This window comes from Stomoxys calcitrans, chromosome 4, assembly GCF_963082655.1.
Source record: "Stomoxys calcitrans chromosome 4, idStoCalc2.1, whole genome shotgun sequence".
NCBI lineage: Eukaryota > Metazoa > Arthropoda > Insecta > Diptera > Muscidae > Stomoxys > Stomoxys calcitrans.
The window spans coordinates 14,279,778-14,302,990 of NC_081555.1; the positions used below are offsets into that span (position 1 = coordinate 14,279,778).

The 23,213-nt window shown below is 36.8% G+C and overlaps 3 protein-coding genes and 1 non-coding gene across 6 annotated transcripts; 1 reads left to right on the forward strand and 3 right to left on the reverse strand.

Annotated features, from left to right (window-relative positions):
* Positions 1–707: 707 nt before the first annotated feature.
* On the reverse strand, positions 708–1,588 carry LOC106085773 (NADH dehydrogenase [ubiquinone] 1 beta subcomplex subunit 8, mitochondrial). Its single transcript, XM_013250183.2, has 3 exons — positions 1,438–1,588; positions 1,080–1,309; positions 708–1,013 (listed from the first exon to the last, which is right to left on the reverse strand). The coding sequence occupies exons 1-3, from the start codon at positions 1,520–1,522 to the stop codon at positions 798–800; spliced, it is 531 nt and encodes a 176-aa protein (XP_013105637.2). The 5' UTR covers positions 1,523–1,588; the 3' UTR covers positions 708–797.
* Positions 1,589–3,441: 1,853 nt separating this feature from the next.
* Positions 3,442–8,166, reverse strand: LOC131993968 (dual specificity tyrosine-phosphorylation-regulated kinase 2-like). Of its 2 annotated transcripts, XM_059367815.1 has the most exons (2): positions 8,097–8,166; positions 3,442–6,681 (listed from the first exon to the last, which is right to left on the reverse strand). In XM_059367815.1, exon 2 carries the CDS (start codon positions 6,531–6,533, stop codon positions 4,209–4,211), a length of 2,325 nt encoding a protein of 774 aa, XP_059223798.1. In that variant the 5' UTR covers positions 6,534–6,681; positions 8,097–8,166; the 3' UTR covers positions 3,442–4,208. The 2 variants fall into 2 exon arrangements, with proteins under 2 accessions (XP_059223798.1, XP_059223797.1); XM_059367814.1 differs by having other exon boundaries at positions 3,442–8,160.
* LOC106085772 (uncharacterized) lies at positions 8,167–12,020 on the reverse strand. Its single transcript, XR_009398124.1, has 3 exons — positions 11,665–12,020; positions 11,027–11,569; positions 8,167–8,255 (listed from the first exon to the last, which is right to left on the reverse strand). It is a non-coding gene; the product is annotated as an uncharacterized LOC106085772 (transcript).
* A 322-nt stretch (positions 12,021–12,342) lies between these two features.
* Positions 12,343–22,118, forward strand: LOC106085777 (protein suppressor of forked). Of its 2 annotated transcripts, none has more exons than XM_013250190.2 (11): positions 12,343–12,976; positions 13,163–13,302; positions 13,370–13,692; positions 15,512–15,787; positions 15,848–15,959; positions 16,027–16,218; positions 16,771–16,962; positions 18,876–19,289; positions 19,594–19,701; positions 19,758–20,058; positions 20,129–20,405. In XM_013250190.2, the coding sequence occupies exons 2-11, from the start codon at positions 13,270–13,272 to the stop codon at positions 20,356–20,358; spliced, it is 2,181 nt and encodes a 726-aa protein (XP_013105644.2). In that variant the 5' UTR covers positions 12,343–12,976; positions 13,163–13,269; the 3' UTR covers positions 20,359–20,405. The 2 variants fall into 2 exon arrangements, with proteins under 2 accessions (XP_013105644.2, XP_013105643.2); XM_013250189.2 differs by lacking the exon at positions 12,343–12,976 and adding an exon at positions 22,090–22,118 and having other exon boundaries at positions 13,036–13,302; positions 20,129–20,365.
* Positions 22,119–23,213: the final 1,095 nt, after the last annotated feature.

Here is a 23,213-nt window from a genome sequence, read left to right on the forward strand (position 1 = left end):
ATAGATTTATTCTAAGATTATTCTGACCCGGCTGCTGCCTCCAAGTATCAGGCTGCTTCAATTGGAGTCCATAGTGAGAGATATGATATGAAATCAGTTTTCTACGGCATCCAGTTCTGAATTTGGCTAGAGTAGCTCTGGTTTCTTATGTAGTTCATTCCCATCATCGGCTATTGGTATGCTCATTACCAACAGAATCTTTATGTGCTTCTAAATATATCAGTGTTGTCAATGCTTCGAATTGGTCAGAATTACGCTTTTCCGTAGCAGATAGGCATTACTAAAAAACGTGATTTCCTATTTCCGTATACGGTTTTTTATAACCACGGCCTTGCACATAGCGTTTTGTTATGACTTCCAGAACTGTTCATAGTATGGTTCAAATCGGTTCATAATCTGATGTAGCTGCCATATAAAATGTTCACGTGTCTTGACTTTTTGAGCCTTTACAGTGCGCAATTCTTTTCCGATGTGGCTGAAATTTTGTTTTGTCCTCCAATAACTATGCCAATTTTTTTCCGGTTTATATCCTGGTATAGCTTCCATATAAACTGCTCTCCCGATTCTTATTCGATTTGGCTGAAATGATGCTCAATGACTTCCACTATGGTCTCCAACATCCAAACCAAGTATGGACTGAATCGCTCCATAACCTGATGTAGCTTTAATAGAGAACGTTGTTTTTGTTGAAATAACCAATTGTTAGATTTTCAAATTACATACTTTTGTTTATTTTATAATATTTATTTTAAATTTCAACCTATTTCTTTGTTGCAACAATTTTTTTTTAATTTCCTTTAATTTCTCTCGAAGGTATAATGTTTCTGACCATCACCGGGATATTGCTTAGCAGCTACGGGACGATACATACGATAGTTCTCTAACCAATAGTATACAACCAAACATCCAGTCATGCAACCCAAAAAGCCAAGCCAATAGGTACTATTGGCAAAACGGGGTGGACTGGCCTGGGACCAACGATCCTCACTGTATAAATCCGCATTAGCATGGAACTGTCAACATCGTAAAGAAGGTACATTAAGACAACTTTGGGAGCAATAGATTTATGCACTACTTACAGTTTCATGCAAGTTACGCTTTAACTCTGGAAAATCATATGGATAAAAGGGGTCACGAGCCTCAATGCCCAAACCTCCCTTTAGTTCGGGATAATCACCATAGCCCAAACCATTATCAGCATAGGGTTTGTACTCCTCTGGCAGTAAGTAATATTTCTTGGCAGCAGCTTCACGCTCGGCTTCAGTTTTGGGATATGGGGCAGGTTTGTAATCCTTATTCCAACCGGCCACTATGTGTGAAACAATAAAAACAAATGATAATGGGTGATTAAAGCCCACCTACCAATTTGGGGTTACGTAAACTGTTGGAAACATTTTCCCTTTGCTATTCCATACAGTATTGCCTCCCCTTACTTACTCGTTCTGGCTGCTTGACGCAGCACAGCTGGATTTTGGGCAGCCAGCCTTTGAACAAATTTATATGCGTTCATTAAAGAAGCCATGGTTTTAATTTCTGTCCCAGAAGGAAGAATCGAATAGGAATCCCAAAGTCGACTCTCGAAAAATCGATTAATCTACTTTTTGTGTAAAAAAAATCGAAAAGTCGAAGTCGACTTTCACTGATTAAAAAGTCGAATAATCGATTTTGAAAACAAATAGTCGAAAAATAATTGCACAGAGAGAAAAAAGCTGGACAGAGATACAAATTTTGCATTGTTTATGTTACAGCCAGTGAGTAATGCGTTGCAAAAAATGGAGTTCAATTTTAATTGTTTTCAATTTTTCTGAGATGCATTTGGGATTGTTCTCAAGTGCTAAGATTAATCGCTGGTTTATTCTTGTCATAGAAATATTAACATATTTTCGATAGTAAAGAATTTTCAATTTTTTTTGTGGTATATTTAGAGAGCGTGATTATACCAATACTTACTTATCACAGCCTCAGTAGTTTGGTGAACTGCTATGGAGAAAAAGTGCAACATAAGGATCATACAACAGGTTCATAGAACATGTTGTCTTGGCATAGGCGGAGCGATGAGGACCACGCCCACTAGGGCACTGGACACTATTTTAGATATCCGCTCATATCATCGCGGTATAATCGAGGCAACGATACGAAACCTGGAAGGAAGGGAACAGGTTTCCGATCGGATACCTGAGATGAACTTAGAAGTCGATTGCGAGGCACTGGTGCCATCGGCACCGTCTTGGATTGACGGAACCCTAGTATTGCCATCTGGAAGATCATGTTACCCGGATGGAACAAAGCTAGAGGACAGAGTTGGGCCTACATAGAGAACCCAGGGACTGAGATCTGTTTTAGACTGCTTGATCATAATACGGTCCTGCAGGCGGAGATCCGGGCGATCACGGAAAGCGTGAAGTGGTGTGGTGCTAACGCGAGGACGTCGAAGTCAATAAACTTGGTTAACCCGAGACGACGCAGTCCGAGTTAAGGGAGTGTGCGACGAATGCGCATGCAACATTGTCGAACAGCGAAACGGTCGGTAGGACGGTGAAAATCCTATGGGGGGAACCAGATCGTTAGAAGACGAGGCTATTACTTAAAGGAAGCAAGAAGGAGGTCAGTATAGCTATTGATATCATAACGGCACACATAGGACTACGAGCTCACTTATGAAAAATCCGTGCGGCAAGTGATAGCATGTGTAGGGCATGCGGGGAAGATAATGAGACGTTTGAGCATTTCCTTTGTCATTTCCCGGCTTTCGCGCCTAACAGATACTGACACTTAGGTGGAAACACAATACCAGACATGAACCAACTTAGGGGAGTGGTATTGAAAACAATTAAGGATTTTGTAAGTTGCACGGAATTCCTAACTTTGAATTTTCTTTTTAGAGGTTACTTTATGTTTTTAGAGCGCACAACAAGCCGATTACTAGCTTAGGCGCATGTCCATAGTGGCATGGGGCGGATTAATATCTGCACCCTCTTTTCAACCTAACCTAACCTAACATAGAGAAAACTAAACTAAGTTGGATTTCTTACAACATTCTTAGAGAGAACACTGACACCTCTGAAACGTCTGATCAATTTGTCAAGATAGATGGTATTTAGATAAGTAAGCACCTCCACTTTTGGCAATAAGTTAGCTGCCCGCCTAGCACCTCGTCACATTAATGGGTTCAGATTTCTTAGGGGATATGAAAACAGTTATTTGTAAGTAAAAGTTACGCTTTTCCCAAATAAAACACTTAAATTCATATCAACTGGTGATAATTAATATTTACTTTTATGTTTGTGTTATCTTTAGTTGCACAACTATTTGCTTAACGAATATCTTGGCAAACTATAAATAGTATTGGCAATAAAAAAAGGAAAACAAAAAGGAAATATAAAACTTCTCTTATTAAACAATTTTAATTACAGTCAAGTAATCTCGTTCTCTTATTAAAAAAAAAAAAAAAAAAAAACATAATCATAATTATAGAGTTTCTTTTGTTACTACTTAAAATAAGTTAAGTCAGATTCTGGCAACTTTTCGGCTCTAGAATAATTAATTAAAACTCGACTACATCTATTGCTCCCTTGCACCTAATGCACATGGGTTGGGTATGCAATTTCTAGCGGCTGAAAAGCTAGACCAAAATCTGATGAGTTGTTTGTTGTATGTGTGTCTGTGTCTATGTGTGTGTGTGTAAGTGTTCTTGCTCTAAAATTTAAGATAGTTTAGAAAATTCTAAGAATTTATTTTGCTATGTGAAAAATGGCTTTTCAACCGAATGAAGAAAGAGTGTGGGTGAGGGTACTTGAGCAGCTACAACAAACACTTAGTTAATTTTTCATTCATGTGCATTCAATTCAACGCATTCAATACAATAACACACATTCACATGGGTTCTTATACATAGATTATTAGATGATGTAACATACATAGATACTATATAGATAATCTCAATTCTTTATAAGTATTTTGACAATCGTTGTACACAAATCTCGCCATACCAATTCCCTTGTTTCACTTCGTTATCCTTGGCCCGCCCAAATGCAAATTCAAATGCAAGTTTATGTTTGTAGTTTTGCTGCACTCTGAACTAAGGGGGTCGGTCTTCTGCCCAAACCACGACTCAAGAATTTAATTGGTCTAGCCACAGCCGCAGTGAGCCATATGTAGCCAGCCATGCAATGATGATGAGGCTTATTTGGGGAGGGGGTGTTGTGATTTTATTCCTCCTTTTGCATTGAGGGCATTTTTGAGTTGAATTCACTGCCACACCGGTGCGTAGAACCATTCGAAGATATACTTAGTGTTAGATTGGAAGGATAGAGCATCGAATAATCTTTAGCCGGTGCCGAAGTGGCTATGGGATTGGTTAGCCCAGCTGGTGGCGCTGCATCCTTTTGATATTCCGCCATAGGCGGCATTACAAAATCCGTTTTGGCTTGCTGCACACTCTGAAGTTTCCACAATGGATCCGATTGATCATTGGTTACCGCAGAAGAAGCTGCACCACCACTACCTACAGATGTGCTGTAGTCCTGACTATGGCAATTATTCTCTAAATTCGCTGCCGAGACACTACCGCTATCACTGCCACCAGGATTAGATGACACTGGCGATTTTTCATCACATATGCTGTTAGCACCACTACTACTGCTAATAACACCACTCTGGCTACTGGGCGGCTTGGGTAAACGCCTGCGCAACCATGGATGTTTAAGTGCTTCTGCGGGCGTCAAGCGTTTCTCCGGATCCCATTCCAAGCAACCGCGTATGAAATTCAAGAACAAGGCATCTTTGCAGCCGTCCAAAGCCCTTGATAGTGTTTTGGATCCTGGTGGTCCTCGAGGTTTGCCATGCCTTGACTGACCACCTTTTAAGACAACCATACCATCGGCCAAGTTTCGGACAGTGCAGTAACGAGGATAGCCTTCGGGATTGAAAAACACCTTGGTGCGCCTAGAGGTCTTAAGAAGATCCTTGGGTGGCATGCCCAGAACTTCTAGTATACAGGCCAATTGATCTGATTCATTTTCCCCCGGAAAGAGGGCATGCCCCGTCAACAGCTCCGCCAATATACAACCCAGTGACCACATATCAATGGCTCGCCCATATTGTGTGCCCAATATCACTTCGGGCGCCCTATAAAATCTCGATTGTATATAGCTGTAGACCCTCTCTCGTTGGAAGCATGATGATCCAAAATCAATCACCTTGATGCCTGAGCGCCCCTGTTGTTTGAGCAACACATTTTCGGGCTTCATATCACAATGGATGATTTCGTTCTTGTACAAGGCATCCAGACACTGTAACAGCGAGTGGGCAAATTTACGTATTAACTGCAGCGAAAAGCCCTTAAAGGAGTTCTTCTTGATTAACTCATACAGGTTGATGTTCAACAGCTCAAAAGTGATGCACATGTGGTTGCGAAACGTAAAGTAGTCGTACATATGGATGATGTTCATGGTATTGTATTTGTCCTGGCGTCGCAGGTGGTGCAATATGCGTATCTCCTCTTGGGCCTGACGATAGAAGCGCGTTTCGTTGCGCACAATTTTTAGGGCTACATGTTCGTGGGTCTTGTGGTCGTAAGCCTTTATCACCTGACCAAAACTGCCCTTTCCTATGATTTTGAGCATTTCATAGCGATAGGCCACATGATCGTGGGGCACGTGGATGTAAGCACCTTGTTCGTTATCATAATCGTAATTGTTGGCCGTATTATTAGGTCCCACCAGCCCGGGCCGTTTCTTGGCATTGGCACCAATGAAATAGATTTGACTATAATTTAAGATTTCAGTGCGCTCGTAGGGGGTTAGCTTGTGCATGTAGAGAATCATCACCTGTTGGGGTGAAACAACCAGGGGCTTGGGCTTTTCCGTCATGGTGGCCTTTTGTTGGCCGGACATTATTATGTGCTCATGAAAGGAGAAGCTATCATTTTGATTTGTCGCATGCGATGATGGATGCTGGTGTGGCACTAAAGCGGCGCTTATGTTGCCATTATTGCTGGATGCCGCCGATTCGTCGCCATTTCCTTGCCTATTGGAGGCAGCGGTAGAACTGCTACTACTGCTCACCACTAAAGAATTCATGGGTATGGAGTCAACCAACTGTTGGCCCGGAGTGCTGCCGTTCGAGGAAGGCATATTATGACGATGGGGTGATTCATGAATCGAGGCGCTAACGCCACTTGACGTAACACAGGGTGGCTTGAGATCCTTGGCATTTAGGCCCAAATACGCCTGGGGCCTACTGCTTAGCTTAATCATACCCATACCATGGCTATCTCCCGTTATATCGCTTAGCTGGGAAGACATTAAAGCCTGTTGCGGATACTGGGCTTGAACTTTATTCCTTATATCGTTGTTATAGTAATTCGTTTGACTATTGTTGACGGGAGGACCGGAGGCGGTGGCGGTGGCGTTGGCTGCATTCGTATTCGCATCGTACACTAGCGAAGTGGACGAGGTCGATGAGAGATATGCCCCATTGGGGCCAATCCTATTATTACTGGCACTATCAATGCGGCAACTCTTGCTACGCATGGACGTATAAAGACTCTGGGGGTTATCTAAAATTGCGGCAGTACAAGTTGATGCATCCTTGTAAATACTGTTGGCCGACAGAGGCAGCAACAACTCGTCGACATGATGTGGAGCGCTGTTGGTGTGGGTGGCCACAGCCACCGATGAACTGTTATTGGGCGATAAGGTGGAAATAATGTTATTTTGATTGGAGTTATTGGTGGCCGACGATGACGAAGAGGTAGTGGTGCTGCTGATATTAACGTTGCTATCACCTAAAAGACTTCGCGCCGAAGGAAGACGCACTAAGTGGTGTGGAAATGAGGCCGCCGTCGTTGCACTTTGCGATGCTAATGGCAATTGCTGATGGCCGTTGTTAGGCGTTATAATTTGACTGGTGGCTTGTTGCGTTAGTTGTTGTGTCTGGGAGGAACCCACCATGTTTGCAAGCCAATCTCCAGCAATATCAGGCGTGCTTTTTTTTAAATTAATGCAGAAATATGGCAGTGAATAGCGAGAGCGAGGAGTAGTGAGGAGACAGATTACATGGGAAAGAACACAAATAAAAAAGGAACTAAAAACACTAAAGGTAGGAGCTCTAAGGTCACGAACAGTAAACTAAACAAAAATAGATGTCTGGTAGTAGTAGTACTACCAATAGTCGTGGAAGAAAGCTAGCAGTACTTTTGATGTGCGTGTATTGTACTCTAAAGGATTTGCGTGTTTGTCAAGCGTTTGTTGGTTACCACGGCTGTTGATGGTGGTGATTTATTTTGGTTGAGTAAATGTAATACTGCGTGTGTTGAATGTGATGGGGGCGGGGCGGGTATGTTGGGGATTTGCTTAAATGTTAGCGACTCTAAACTGTCAAATGTTTTAAAACAAAACTTAGATGCGATTTACAAAAACGATCAACTTTCTAATGGGATGTCCTAATGATGTTTCTAGCGCAATGGGCGTATGTGTGCGTTAATGAATCTGTGAGTAATCTTTTGGCTTCTTTGTCAATGAGATCCAAGTATTCTTCTTTTTTTTTTTTATTTAGATTATTAAGTAATAAAAATTATGCAAAAATTATTGTGGGTGGAACTTTTGATTTCGGTGTTTTAAATGCTTTTCGTTTTTTGTTGTTTGTGTCATTAATTAATACAAACAATTCTAAGACTATAGCTTCCTATATGGCTAAACTTAAACGGGCATGTAACCTATATATGTATGTAGACAATGTCTTACTGTGGTGGTTAGCAGCTGCTTCTTCTTCTAATAAATATGAAATATTTGTTATTTCTTTACTATCAACAAGAATTCCTATTACGTCGTAGTCGAATTAGGTGGAGTGAAGTTCCCACCTCATGTGCGCTAGTTTATAAATGTTTTTGCTTTTTTCTTTCTCCTTGCCTTATATGCCTAGTTTATGTTTGTGTTGCTATTTCTACAATGACTTAATTATCTTTTTAATTTGCCAAAACGGCAAACTTTTATAAACAGAATACTACTGCGCTTTAAGAATACTTTTATGGCCTTCTTAGTGTTTGTTTAACGTACTCAGGCAACCAACTTTCTCGTCGTCTTGATGTATTTTACCTTGCTGCTTGACTAAAGCTGTAATGTCCTCAGTTGTATTTTGTTTAAAGCCCAACTTCCAGTTGTTTTGATGATTTATTTACTAGATGAAGACTTATTTTTTGGAGACTGCTCCTAACTTCCTTGTAGTATATTGCTGTACTGGTTTATGTGAATTTACTGAAAAAAGAGAGAATATTATTTTTAATTATAAAAAAATATAACAGCATTTGCTATAAAAATTATCCAAATGTTTTTTCTAAACACTAGAAAGATCAAACCGTTCAAAATGACAGTTTAGAGCTATTTTGTATTTAATTTTTTTTTAATAATATAAATTAATTTTTTTTATTTTTTCTAGGTTTTAAATCAAAGTTTATAAGTTTTCCACCAAAACGTCAAATCTGTCATTTTAATGAAAAAATGCAAAAAATGTGTAAAAAATGATTTTTAGTGTTGCAAAAAAAGTTCTTTTGACAAAATCTTCCAATGAAACACAATTTTGACACAATTTCTATTTAAATAAAATTTTGAAAATTTTTTCCATTTTTTTCCATCCCAAAAATGGGTATCAATTCCGTGCTTTATTCTCAAATACCTTTCATTCGAGACCCACATTGACATGGTCGGAAAATATGGCCGATTTGGGGGTGTTTTAGTTAGTTGGGTGGTCCCCCACACACTTAGCCCTGAATATATATCAGCATCGTTCTCTATTCTCATATATCTCAAGTACCTTTCATATGAACCCCATATTGCCATTGGCCTCGAAATTGGATTTCAAATTCGTTTTCTAATCTCTAGTACCTTTCATTTAAAGCCCTTATTGCAAAAGTCAGCAAATATGTCCGGTTTGGGTATGGGCCCTAATAACCATCGATATCGAGCCGCACTGTCTTGAAGACCCAAATTGTCTTGGTGAGCAAATACGTCCTATTTGGGGGTTGTTATTAGGGTAGGATGTCCCCTAGACAGTTGGTCTCGAATTTTGATATCAGATTCGTGGTCTACTCTCAAATACCTTTCATTTGAGCCCCATTTTTCCATAATTAGCAAAAATGACCGGTTTGGGGGCTGTTATGGGGGATGGGGTGGCCACTCAGTGACTTGGCCCTGAAAATATATATCAGATTCGTGTTCTACTCTAAAATGCGTCTTTTTTGAGCCCCATATTGCAATGGTCAGCAAATACTTCCTATATGGGTGGTTGTTGTTGTAGCAGTGTATTGTACACTGAGGCGGCAGCCCTTGCCGATGAAGTACTCCATCGGGTCAACCCGGTACGTGCCCCGATCGGCCTACATGTCCCTTTGGGGCTGATCCCAAATTCTTGGGACTTGATCCCAAATTTGTATATAAGTTTCGAGGTTTGGAGGAGTTTGGAGGTTAAATGTTGAACACTTGAGTTCGAATCACAGAAAAAAATTTCAGCGGTGGTTATCCCCTCTTAATGCTGACGACATTTGTGAGGTTCGTTGGCATGTAAAGACTTCTCCCCAAAGAGGTGTCGCTCTGCGGCATGCCTCCTTTAACTAAAATCGAACGGCACTCATTGACATGGGAGAAATTTGTCCCTGCTCCTCAAGGGAATATTCATGGGCCAATATGCATTTTTGGAGGTAGAACAACTGGGAGGACATGCCGAACAAGAAGTCAGCATGTCCGCCTATTATGTTGAACACTAGGGTTCAAATCAGAAAAAAATTCAGCGGTGGTTATCCCTTCTTAATGCTGATGACATTTATGAGGTACTTTGGCATGTAAAAAACTTCTCCTCGAAGAGATGTCGCTCTGCGGCACTCAGTTCGGACTTGGCTATGAAAAGGAGGACCCTTATCATTGAGCTTAAACTTGAATCGAACAGCACCCAGTGACATGTGAGAAGTTTACGCCTGTTTCTTAATGAAATGTTCACGGGAACATTTGCATTTTTTGCAAATTTGCGGATGTTAAACAAGAGCGGGAAGAACTTTGAAGAACTTTGTTTAACTATACAGGTTGCACTTCATGTCGAACTCTAAGTCGTGCTGTCGACATTAAAGATCTTATTAAAGAGGGTGGTGTGACTGACCGTTTCATATGCTTTTGATAGACCAAGAGCCGAGAGAACCATACGTTCGCAGGGCCTTTTCTGCTACAGACCGTGGCTGATGAGTGGTGATAGCGTTAGTTGTTGTTGTTGTAGTAGCAGTGTGTGGTACACTGAGGCGGCAGCCCTTGCCGATGAAGGAATTCATCGGGTCAATCCAGTACATACAACCGGCTGTCATGGGATTGGGATAGCGTTAGTGTTGTATTGCTGTGCATCTTCCTGAATCCAGCCTAGTGGTGTGCTAGAAGAAGGTACAAATTTAAACCGGATAGGAGTAGAACTAAAAGTTTATTTGCGACCAGGGTTAGAAGAAAGATCAGTCTGTATGACTGTCCTTGTTCGGCATGTTTTCCTGCTTTGAAAATAGGGACCGCCCGACCCATTTACCACACCTCAAATATTACTAAGGAGTAGATCCTGATTAGGTGTCATTTATGACCCATAGGAGCCTTCGCTTTCTTTATTAATATCTCCAGATTCATATGATTTCAGATCAATATGATGAATGAAAAAACTAATGGAACTTAAATCTTGGTACGTATTTCTTGATTTGGAATCAAAGATCATGCATGTATGTACTTCCAGGAGTCAGACATGTTATTGTATTATATCTTATAGGAATTTTGGACAGTATTCATCAGAAATCTTTTTGAAGAATTATCATCTAATTTCTTCAGAAAATTGCCATATCCTTCGGCAATTTTTATGCAAAACGAACCAATTACAAAAAAAGAGGTATCTAATTAGATGTTACCCTATATTTAAAATATGTGATGATACGTCAAATGGCATATTCGTCAACTCCCAATGGGTAGAAAATAGATTGTCAATCTCTAGATAATTCCATATTTATACTTACTTATTATCCTAATGCTGTAATGATGTCTTATCCATATGATGTTAATAATTTGGCTGCCAGCGCCAACATGTATTATATGATATATTATTGCTTGTAATGGATTTTTTCTGGATAATGCACATTTATCACTGCTTTAATGTTCAATACACTGCCTCTATGTTATTTGATTCCCTCCAGTGACGAAAAAACAGAGAAGAACTGAGTTTATTTTCCGTTAACGCCACAATGTCCCTTGATGATTCATTCAAACAAAAATTTATGATACTTTACACCCACCCTCCTCCTTTTTTCTGAGGGATTCTGTTTGGCTTTATAACACAGTTTTCGCTGCAGTGATGATGATTGATCATTTGTCGTTGTAATCCTTTTTTTATCTTTTAAATGCTTTCTAGACCATTGCCCCTGCTCTTTGTTAGAACTGAGCTTCCTTTTTCCTCGTTTTGTCGTCGTCTGCAGGTGTTATTGTTCTTTGTGGCACTAACATATCGCCGCCCTTTGTCGAAATGTGCTTTGTTTTGACTTTTTCATATTCACTGGAACATTCTGGGTAAAAAAAAAACAAAAACAATCAAGATTCGTTCCTTTCATGCCGGTCCATTTTTAGTTTTTCGAAAACCCACTCGAAATTTAGCACTTACATTTAATGTCACTGCAAAAATTATAATTAGGTCCACCACACTCCAACATCTCCAAGTGGGGTGGGGTGTATTTTCCTTTTATATAGGGGCCACAGGCTCTCTCTCCCTCTCTTTCACTCTTGTTTCCATTGCTCTCTTCTTTGACCAGGGCAAGAAGTTAGCAAAGTTTCTTTGCACTTTTAAGGGGCGACTATGAATATACACACTTTTGCGATAAAGATATTGGGTTTGTTCTAATTTAATTATTTTTTTCCCCCAAATTTACCGTGTAAAATCGTAAAATTAATCACAAAAAATCGTGTTGCCCAGATTCGGTGTAGGAGATAGGGACAGAGAACGAAGCCGAGGATTTTGGTCGGCGGCGGTGGCTTGGTGAAAATCTTGATCGGCAGCAGTAGCTCGTCGTCTGCGCCGTTAGAAAAATTCAAATCGTCGGCTTCGCCCAAGGTAGTGTATAGCAAACAGCTGAGTATATTTTCTCGCAAATTGTACTATCTGTCAAGACGGAGCGTTATTAGCACAACACAAATAACTACCTCAAACGAAACTACATTGATTGGCAAATGCCGCATATTCAAACGTCAAAGTGGTTTTAGAAATGAATGTTGTTTTACAACTCATATTCTTCAAATGTGTTTTAAAGTTGAATTTTCGTCATTATAACACTGTTTTGTTGCCTTTGTGTGGAATATCAGAACAAAGAAAGTAACGTTTTAAGATCTTAGAAAATAATCACAGTTGTGTTAACAAAAATAAAAAACATTGTACTCAGCTGTTCGCATGACCTCATCTTACGGGGACTTTACATGGCACATCATGATGCGTGGTCACTGTAATGGTATTGGTGATAATAAGGGTATAAGCCATTACATAATGACACTACCTGGTATGTACCGTTAACAGCTGAGCACAATTTTCTCTCGCGAAGTACACTATCTGTTTGGTTGAGTGGGTGTGTGTATTATAGTTGAGAAGCATGCCAAACACAAACAACGAAAAATGGTGCGAACTATTGTAGTAACATACACAAAATCAGAGTTGCACTAATCACTGATTTTGACAAATAGTGTACTCAATATTTTGTTGTTGGGCAACTGCCACTACCTGTAAATGAATACCAGAACAAAGAAAACATCGTTTTAAGATCTTAGAAAAAAATCACAGTTGTGTTAACAAGCGTTTGACATCTAGATTTATTGAAAAATCGAAACAAAAAAAAACATTGTACTGAACTGTTCGCAAGTCCTCATCTTATACCTTACATGGCACATCATGATGCGTGGTCATTATAATAGCATTGCTGAAAATAAGGGTATATGCTTCACATTTACACATAACCATCAGTCATGGCTGAAAAATCAAGATCATTTGATTTATTCGATGATTGGCGTCCATTCTCAGGAATTGATAACCCTTCCACGAGATATCCAGGTTATCAATTCCTGTGAATGAATGAACCAAGAACAAGAATCAAACTATTTTTTCACTTTTTCGTAAGCCAAGCCAAGTTAGAAATCAAAATAAAGTGAGGACAACGTTTTACGTGGATTTTCGGAAAGTCAGCCACCAACTACTTAGCAGCTAACTAAACATACGGGTTACAATATGTCTGTCAGAGATCAAATTAAAATCGACATAGTAAGTGTGGCTTATGACAATGTGTTTTGTTGTAAATTGATAACCATCTTTTCCTTTTCTTGTCCAGGAATGGGGCCATGAACGCCTTGTGCGTGCCCAACAAGTGGTAGAAATGCGTCCCTACGATATTGAGTCCTGGTCCACATTGTTGCGCGAGGCCCAAACTAGACCGGTCAGTGAGGTGCGAAGTTTATATGAGTCATTGGTAAATGTGTTCCCAACAACGGCACGCTACTGGAAGATCTATATTGAGCAGGAAATGAAGGGGCGCAACTTTGAACGAGTGGAAAAACTTTTTCAAAGATCTTTGGTGAAAATTTTAAACATAGATTTGTGGAAATTGTATTTGACATATGTGAAGGAGACTAAAGCCGGCTTGAGTACACATAAGTAAGTTTGCTTAATTGTTATTATAGCTAAGTCATGCCCACACTAGTAGTTAAAAGAATATGAGTCTCCGATGATGCTAATTTATGCGCGAGGGTGCAAATTTTGTACAAAGGTTTGTTATTATTGTGCGTTTGGCAAGGGCGCTCGGAACCTAAATGAATCAATATGAGCACTTTTCTTACAGCTTATTTACTCAGACGCAATGGTTTTAAGTTACCACGAGTTTCATAGTTGCTCAGTATTTAAGGAAGCGGTGGCCATTGGTTATTTTAAGGCGCCCATAACATGCTTTATCTTATCGAGCATCAGAGGCTTTCAGTATTTTTGCAGGAGCCGGTGTCGCCCGGACTCTCTCTGTGACCCTCCACTCGATACCGCTGATTGTCCGCGACTGCCGGTGTAGCTACTCAGTATGAAGCATCCCATTATCCGTAACTTGTGGGTGCGCCCGGTAGCTCTAAGCTAAACTTTTCGCGACAGTACCACACAGATAGGACCTCAAAATTCTAACCTGTGTAGTACTCACAGCTATCCCGTGCGGTGCTGTTGTTATACCAGTGTGTTGTACAATGACGCGGGGGCCCTTGCCGATGAAGGACTCCATGGGGTCAGTCTGGTACGTACAATGGGTGTTATAAATAAAATCCCTTATCATTGAAACAAACATGTTTTTGTGCTAGCATTTTTTTTATACCCTCCAACATAGGATGGGGGTATACTAATTTCGACATTCTGTTTGTAACTCCTCGAAATATTTGTCTAAGGCCCCATAAAAGATATATATTCTTAATCGTCATGACATTTTAAGTCGAACTAGCCATGTCCGTCCGTCCGTCTGTCTGTCGAAAGCACGCTAGCTTTCGAAGGAGTAAAGCTAGCCGTTTGAAATTTTGCACAAATATTTCTTATTAGTGTAGGTCGGTTGGTTTGGCAAATGGGCCACTTCGGTCGGCTTTGATATAGCTGCCATATAAACAGATCTGGGATCTTGACTTTTTGAGTCACTATAGAGCCCATTTTTTATCGGATTTGGCTTAAATTTTGCATGTGTTTTGATGTGACTTCCAACAACTGTGCTAACGGTGAAAATCGGTTCATAACCTGATATAGCTGCCATATAAACCGATCTGGGTCTTGACTTCTTGAGCCTCTACAGGTAGCAATTCCTATCCGATTTGGCTGAAATTTTGCAAGCTGTGTTTTGTTATGACTTTCAACAACTGTGGTAAGTATGATTAAAATCGGTTTATAACCTGATATAGCTGCCATATAAACCGATCTGGGGTCTTGACTTCTTGAGCCACAAGAGGGCGCAATTATTATCCGATTCGGCCGAAATTTTGCATGATGTGTTTTGTTGTGACTTCCAACAACTGTGCTAGGTATGGTAGAAATCGGTTCATAACCTGATAAAGCTTCCATATAAACAGATCTGGGGTCTTGACTTCTTCAGCCACTAGAGGGTGCAATTATTATCCGATTCAGCAGAAATTTTGCATGAGGTGTTTTGTTATGACTTTCAAAAGCTGTGCTTAGTATGAATCAAAAGGGGCCATAACCTGGTATAGCAGCCATTTAAACCGATCTGGGGCTTCATTTCTTGAGCCTCTACAGGGAGCAATTCAAATCCGATTTGGCTGAAATGTTGAATGCTGTGTTTTGTTATGACTGTGGTAAGTATGATTCAAATCGGTTCACAACCTGATATAGCTGCCATATAAACCGATCTGGGATCTTGAGTTCTTGTTTTTTTTTTTTATTTTAGCTTAAATGAGATTTTAAGAATTTTCTGTCTTTTGACCTATTTTTTTTTTTGCAGAGAAAAATTGGCGCAAGCTTATGATTTTGCTTTGGAAAAAATTGGTATGGACTTGCATTCATTTTCCATATGGCAAGACTACATATCATTCCTGCGAAGCGTCGAAGCGGTGGGAAGTTATGCGGAAAATCAAAAGATAACAGCAGTGCGTAGGGTCTACCAGAAAGCTGTAATAACACCCATTGTGGGCATAGAACAATTATGGAAAGATTACATACAATTCGAGCATGGCATCAACCCAATAATATCGGAGAAAATGGCTTTGGAGAGATCTAAGTGAATATGAGGGACCAACATTTTTGCAATATTCTTCTAATTTTCATTTTATTATCATAGAGACTATATGAATGCTCGTCGGGTGGCCAAGGAATTGGAAAATATTACCAAAGGTCTTAATCGCAATCTACCTGCAGTACCACCAAATTTATCTAAAGAAGAAATCAGACAGGTGGCTTTGTATATTAACATTTTAAAAAGGAACTTAAATATTTTTATTTTTTTTTGTTTATTCTTAGGTTGAGCTATGGAAGAAATTCATAGCCTTTGAAAAATCCAATCCCTTGCGTACGGAAGACACAGCACTTATCACTCGTCGTGTTATGTTTGCCACCGAACAATGTTTGCTGGTGCTTACCCACCATCCGGCAGTTTGGCATCAAGCAGCTCAATTTTTAGATCAAAGCTCTAAAGCTTTAACCGAAAAAGGAGTGCGTATAGTGTTTTCCTATTCTATAAATTCTCAATTTCAGCATAATACACATATTGCAATATCAACACTAAGGCACATTAAGGCGAAGATGATGTTAAGCATGTGCATTCTCAAATGGATGAACAATATGCCAATGATATTATTTGGCCATTGGTTGATATGTCTATCAATAAACTATAAGACTGACAAGTCTTATCTTAACTTACAAATTCAAACCATATGGATTTTTTATTTCGCTACTCGTTTCAACGAATAATGTCTAAAGGTATTGAGGAAATTGCATTCATAAAAAGACAAATACTAAACAAGAAATAGTAAAGTAAATAAATAAACATATAAAATAATGAAAACTTCACTAAATCCCAATGTTTAATTAAAATATCTTCAACATTTTAGTATCCATAATGCAATTCCCTTGATGCTTTTGCAGACATTTCTTTCTTACTGTGTACTTTTAAAATATCTAAAAGATTTTGAGTGTTATTTACTTACCCTTATTGATTTCTCAATTGAATGTTATTGACATTTTTATATTTTGTATATACTTTAGGACACACAAGCTGCAAAAATATTTGCCGATGAGTGTGCCAACATCCTGGAGCGTTCCATCAATGGAGTTCTCAACAAAAATGCTTTGCTATACTTTGCCTATGCCGATTTTGAAGAGGGACGCATGAAATATGACAAAGTTCATGCTATGTATAATAAGTTTTTGGCCATTCCTGATATCGATCCAACACTCGTAAGTAAACTTATGAGTATGATTATCTTGGTGTAGAACTTATCTTTCATAGAACTAGGTACACCGCAACGTGAAAGTTTAAAGTAATCTATTATGTATGTTGCCTGATAGTGTTAATTTTTAATTTTTTTTCTAAAGAAAATTCGTCAAAAGTATTTCTATAGAAAATTTTTGGCAAAATTTTTTTCTATAGAAAATTTTTGGCAATATTTTTTCTATAGAAAATTTTTGGCAAAATTTTTTCTATAGAAAATGTTTGGCAAAATTTTTTCTATAGAAAATTTTTGACAAAATTTTTTCTATAGAAAATTTTTGACAAAATTTTTTCTATAGAAAATTTTTGACAAAATTTTTTCTATAGAAAATTTTTGACAAAATTTTTTCTATAGAAAATTTTTGACAAAATTTTTTCTATAGAAAATTTTTGGCAACATTTTTTCTATAGAAAATTTTTGGCAAAATTCTTTCTATAGAACATTTTTGGCAAAATTTTTTCTATAGATAATTTTTGGCAAAATTTTTTCTATAGAAAATTTTTGGCAAAATTTTTTCTTTAGAAAATTTTTAGCTAAATTTTTCTCTAGAAAAAATTATTGGAAAAATTTTTTCTATAGAAAATTATTGGCAAAATTTTTTCTATAGAAAATTTTTGGCAAAATTTTTTCTATAGAAAAATTTTGGTAAAATTTTTTCTATAGAAAATTTTTGGCAAAATATTTTTTATAGAAAATTTTTGGCAAAATTTTTTCTATAGAAAATTTTTCCAATAATTTTTTCTAGAGAAAATTTTTGGCAAAATTTTTTCTATAGAAAATTTTTGACAAAATTTTTTCTATAGAAAATTTTTGGCAAATTTTTTTCTATAGGAAATTTTTGGCAAAATTTTTTCTATAGAAAATTTTGGCAATATTTTATCTATAGAAAAGTTTTGCCAAAATTTTTTCTATAGAAAATTTTTGGCAAAATTTTTTCTATAGAACATTTTTGGCAAAATTTTTTCTATAGAAAATTTTTGGCAAAATTTTTTCTATAGAAAATTTTTGGCAAAATTTTTTCTATAGAAAATTTTTGGCAAAATTTTTTCTATAGAAAATTTTTGGCAAAATTTTTTCTTACGAAAATTTTTGGCAAAATTTTTTCTATAGAACATTTTTGGCAAAATTTTTTCTATAGAACATTTTTGACAAAATTGTTTCTATAGAAAAAAATTTTTGACAAAAGTTTTTCTATAGAAAAAATTTTTTGCAAAATATTTTTTTTTTGAAAAATTTTTTTTTTGAATAATTTTTTTTTGGTACAATGACCTGAGTCATGACTAACATCCATGCCAAGTATGATCCGCATCGGTCTATAAACAGATCTAACCCCCATATAAACAGATTCCCGGATGTTATTTCTTCAGCCCTTAGAAGCCTAAATTTTAATCTGATTCTGATGATGAAAATTTGTCAAAATGTTTCCAATTGAAAATTGTGTCAAAAATGTTTGTTTAAACTTTTCCTTCTCTTCATTCCTTTGGGCTTCTTTAGTTTAGTCACAACATTTCATTTTGTTGTTGGTTTAATCAGCTTAGACCAATGTATTTTAATTTCTTGCTTCTATTTCAAAACGAAACGACAAAAACTCTTTAAAGAGTCTTAACACTTGTGGTGTGATAAATGCATCAAGGGGTTTGGCTGCAATGATCGCGATTTCGGACTTTGCCAGGGGCCTCGTCAGACTGCTATGCCACAAAATTTTGTTAACATTTTTCCCCAAAATGAAATTTCACTAAGGGTCATTAAAGTCAAGAAATCTGTAGGTGTTCAACATATCAGTAAAATATAAGCAACAAATTTGGACTTATAAACCACCAAAAATATTTTTTTATAATCTCATAAATTTTAACTACTTTTGCATCTCTTCCTTTCCAGGCTTATGTGCAATACATGAAATTTGCCCGCCGTGCCGAAGGCATTAAATCTGCTCGAGCTGTCTTTAAGAAGGCCCGTGAAGATGTACGTTCACGTTATCATGTTTTTGTTTCGGCTGCTCTCATGGAATACTACTGCTCCAAAGACAAGGATATAGCCTTTCGTATTTTCGAATTGGGTTTAAAACGTTTTGGTGGTAGTCCCGAATATGTCATGTGCTACATTGACTATCTATCTCATTTGAATGAAGACAACAACACTAGAGTGCTGTTCGAAAGGGTGTTATCATCGGGTGGTTTAACACCCCAACTTAGTGTAAATGTTTGGAATCGTTTTTTGGAATTTGAATCAAACATCGGAGATCTTTCGAGTATAGTAAAGGTTGAGAGGAGAAGAAGTTCGGTGTTGGAAAATGTAAGTGATAGAAGGAGGGGAGGAGTAAAATCATGTCACTTGAAAATCTAAAAGGGATAGAGGAGAGCAAAGGAACTGCAAAAGGAGAATACCCGATATATACCAATTTCAGTTTACCTAGCTACTGATGTTAAGAAGGCCTTAGAACCAAAGCAATGAAGCCATCTTTCATTGGCGTTCTCTTATTGTCATATGAAAGGCAGTTTTTGAGCTTTCTTTCCCTTTGGATTACAAGTTTTTGTATAAAGGTTTCCATAATTTAGTCTCTTTTGATTTCATTGTCATTTTTACCTTTACCTTTCAGCTAAAAGAATATGAAGGCAAAGAAACCGCTCAATTGGTGGATCGTTATAAATTTTTGGATTTGTATCCCTGCTCTACGATAGAATTAAGATCGATTGGTTACACAGAGGCAAGTCCTTATCCTATAATGTCCATGCTTAAACATTTAAAACTTCCCTTTAATAGAATGTAGGCATCACTCTAAATAAAATAGCGGCGAATGGCCCTGGAGCTCCAGCGGCCAAAGAAGAACCTGAAACAGAACCCGCTGTGCAATTACCAAAACCAGATTTCTCACAAATGATTCCGTTTAAGCCCAAAGCAAATGCCTATCCCGGAGCCCATCCCTTGGCGGGGGGTACCTTTCCTCAACCGCCAGCTTTGGCGGCTTTGTGTGCCTCTTTGCCACCGCCTGTATGCTTTAGAGGGCCTTTTGTATCCATTGAAATGTTATTTGATATCTTCAATCGCATAAAACTGACGGATGGTAAGTGGCTTTTTGTTAAAAAGAAGAAGAAAAGGATAATAGCTTTTTATTTTCTTTTTTTCCCCCAAAGCACCTCCTTTGCCCTCCGGTGATCCTGGTTGCGATACAAAAATCTTTGATTTAGCAAAATCTGTGCATTGGATTGTCGACGAGAGCATTTGTGCTGGCGATGCGGCCACCGGTGTTAAACGACGACGCATGTTGCCCGGCGGCGATGATAGTGACGAAGAAGCTCCCGCTGCTGCACCACCTGTCAATGATATCTATCGCCTAAGGCAACAGAAACGTTTCTCCAAATAATAACAAGGTACAGTTGAACAAAATAAAAACGCCACGTTTTTAATTTATTCTACAATTTGTTTTCTACATTTATTTATAACGATATATATATATACAAGCAGATATGATAACAAAAATATTATAAAGAAGAATAAAAGCAAATTCAAAATTAAGGAAAGAAAACAAAACTTTGGTCAAATACAAAACTAAGAAATTCAGAGGTCTGAGAACTCTGACAAATATATTTTTTTATTTTTGTCAAAATTTCTTTGCTTTCGGAAATTTTGTCAGAAAATTCATTTCTAAGGAAATTTTGTCAAAATATTCATTTCTATAAGAAATTTCGTCAAAATTTCATTTCTATAGGAAATTTTGTCAAAATTTCATTTTTATAGCAAATTTTGTCAAAAAATTCATTTCTGTAGAAAATTTTTGTCAAAATTTAATTTAGATGGGAAATTTTGTCAAAATTTCATTTCTATAGGAAATTTTGTCAAAATTTCATTTCTATAGGAAATTTTGTCAAAATTTCATTTCTATAGGAAATTTTGTCAAAATTTCATTTAGATAGGAAATTTTGTCAAAATTTCATTTAGATAGGAAATTTTGTCAAAATTTCATTTAGATAGGAAATTTTGTCAAAATTTCATTTAGATAGGAAATTTTGTCAAAATTTCATTTAGATAGGAAATTTTGTCAAAATTTCATTTAAATAGGAAATTTTGTCAAAATTTTACTTCTGTAGAAAATTTTGTCAAAATTTTATTTCTATAGAAAATTTTGTCAAAATTTCATTTCTATAGGAAATTTTGTCAAAATTTCATTTCTATAGGAAATTTTGTCAAAATTTCATTTCTATAGGAAATTTTGTCAAAATTTCATTTCTATAGGAAATTTTGTCAAAATTTCATTTCTATAGGAAATTTTGTCAAAATTTCATTTCTATAGGAAATTTTGTCAAAATTTCATTTCTATAGGAAATTTTGTCAAAATTTCATTTCTATAGGAAATTTTGTCAAAATTTCATTTCTATAGGAAATTTTGTCAAAATTTCATTTCTATAGGAAATTTTGTCAAAATTTCATTTCTATAGGAAATTTTGTCAAAATTTCATTTCTATAGGAAATTTTGTCAAAATTTCATTTCTATAGGAAATTTTGTCAAAATTTCATTTAGATGGGAAATTTTGTCAAAATTTCATTTAGATGGGAAATTTTGTCAAAATTTCATTTAGATGGGAAATTTTGTCAAAATTTCATTTAGATGGGAAATTTTGTCAACATTTCAGTTAGATGGGAAATTTTTTCAAAATTTCATCGAGATGGGAAATTTTGTCAAAATTTCTTTGCTATAAGAAATTTTGTCAAAATTTAATTTTTTTAAAATATTTTGTCAAAATTTAATTTTTTTAAAATATTTTGTCAAAATTTCATTTCTATAGGAAATTTTTCCAAAATTTCGTTCAGATGGGAAATTTTCTTCCTGGTTAACTAAAATCTGTCAACATTTTTTCTCTCTAGGAAATTTATTTTGCTAACGCAAATTTCTATGGGATATTTAAAAGTTTCAAGAGATTAAAAACACAGTTAGTAATGTTTTTAGTTATTTTATTTATTTTTTTTTATTTCGATGTTGTTGTTTGGGGGCTTAGTTTTGATATGACGACGATGACAGCTGTTACATAAAAAATTACATCGTGTTTGTTTGAGATTCTATGGATTTTTCTTTTTTTTTCTTTTTTGGGCAATATAGCAACAGAAATCAAAATTAAGCTATTGTACACATGAAGAATATGACTGAAAAGCGTTATAGATCCAAGCTAAAAGTATGTGCAATGATCTAAACTGCCTTAAGGATGTTTTTCTATATATTGTGAAGTTTTAACACATTTCGTTATATTTTCTACTGCTTATACATCTAGGATAATTTTTGTGCAAACTATGGGATATAAAAATCTTCTTGTAGAAAACTAGGAACTCTAGGATCGCCTTAAGCTTATATATAATTTTTTTTTAAATAAAATTTAAAAAAGGGCTTACATTTAGTTTATTTTTTATATGTATATATATATTATATATGACTGTATATTATATATATTTTTTTAATATTACCTTCTAAATTCTATATCGTACTTAAAATTTGCGAGCATAGTTGGTTTGCTTAGATAAATCTAATAGGGATTTCTGGTAGGTGTTCCATGATGTTGTACTTATGGAAAATTGTAGATCAACAAGTGCATAACATTTAGTACTAGGTGTTGTTAATTTTCTTAATTATATCAGGTTATACACCAATTTGGACCTTACTTAGCACAGTTGTTATAAGCCATTACAGAACACCACGTGCAAAATTTCAGCCAAATCGGACAAAAATTGCGGCTTCTAGGGGCTCAAGAAATCAAATCGGGAGATCAGTTTATATGGGAGCTATATCAGGTTATAGACCGATTTGGACCTTACTTAGTACAGTTGTTAGAAGCCATAACAGAACACCACATGCAAAATTTCAACCAAATTGGACAAAAATTGAGGCTTCCAGGAGCTCAAGAAGTCAAATCGGGAGATCGGTTTATATGGGAGCTATATCAGGTTATAGACCAATTTGGACCTTACTTAGCACAGTTGTTATAAGCCATAACAGAACACCACATGCAAAATTTCAGCCAAATCGGACAAAAATTTCGGCTTCCAGGGGCTCAAGAAGTCAAATCGGGAGATCGGTTTATATGGGAGCTATATCAGGTTATAGGCCGATTTGGACCTTACTTAGTACAGTTTTTATAAGCCATAACAAATCACCACATGCAAAATTTCAGCCAAATCAGACAAAAATTGCGGCTTCCAGGGGCTCAAGAAGTCAAATCGGGAGATCGGTTT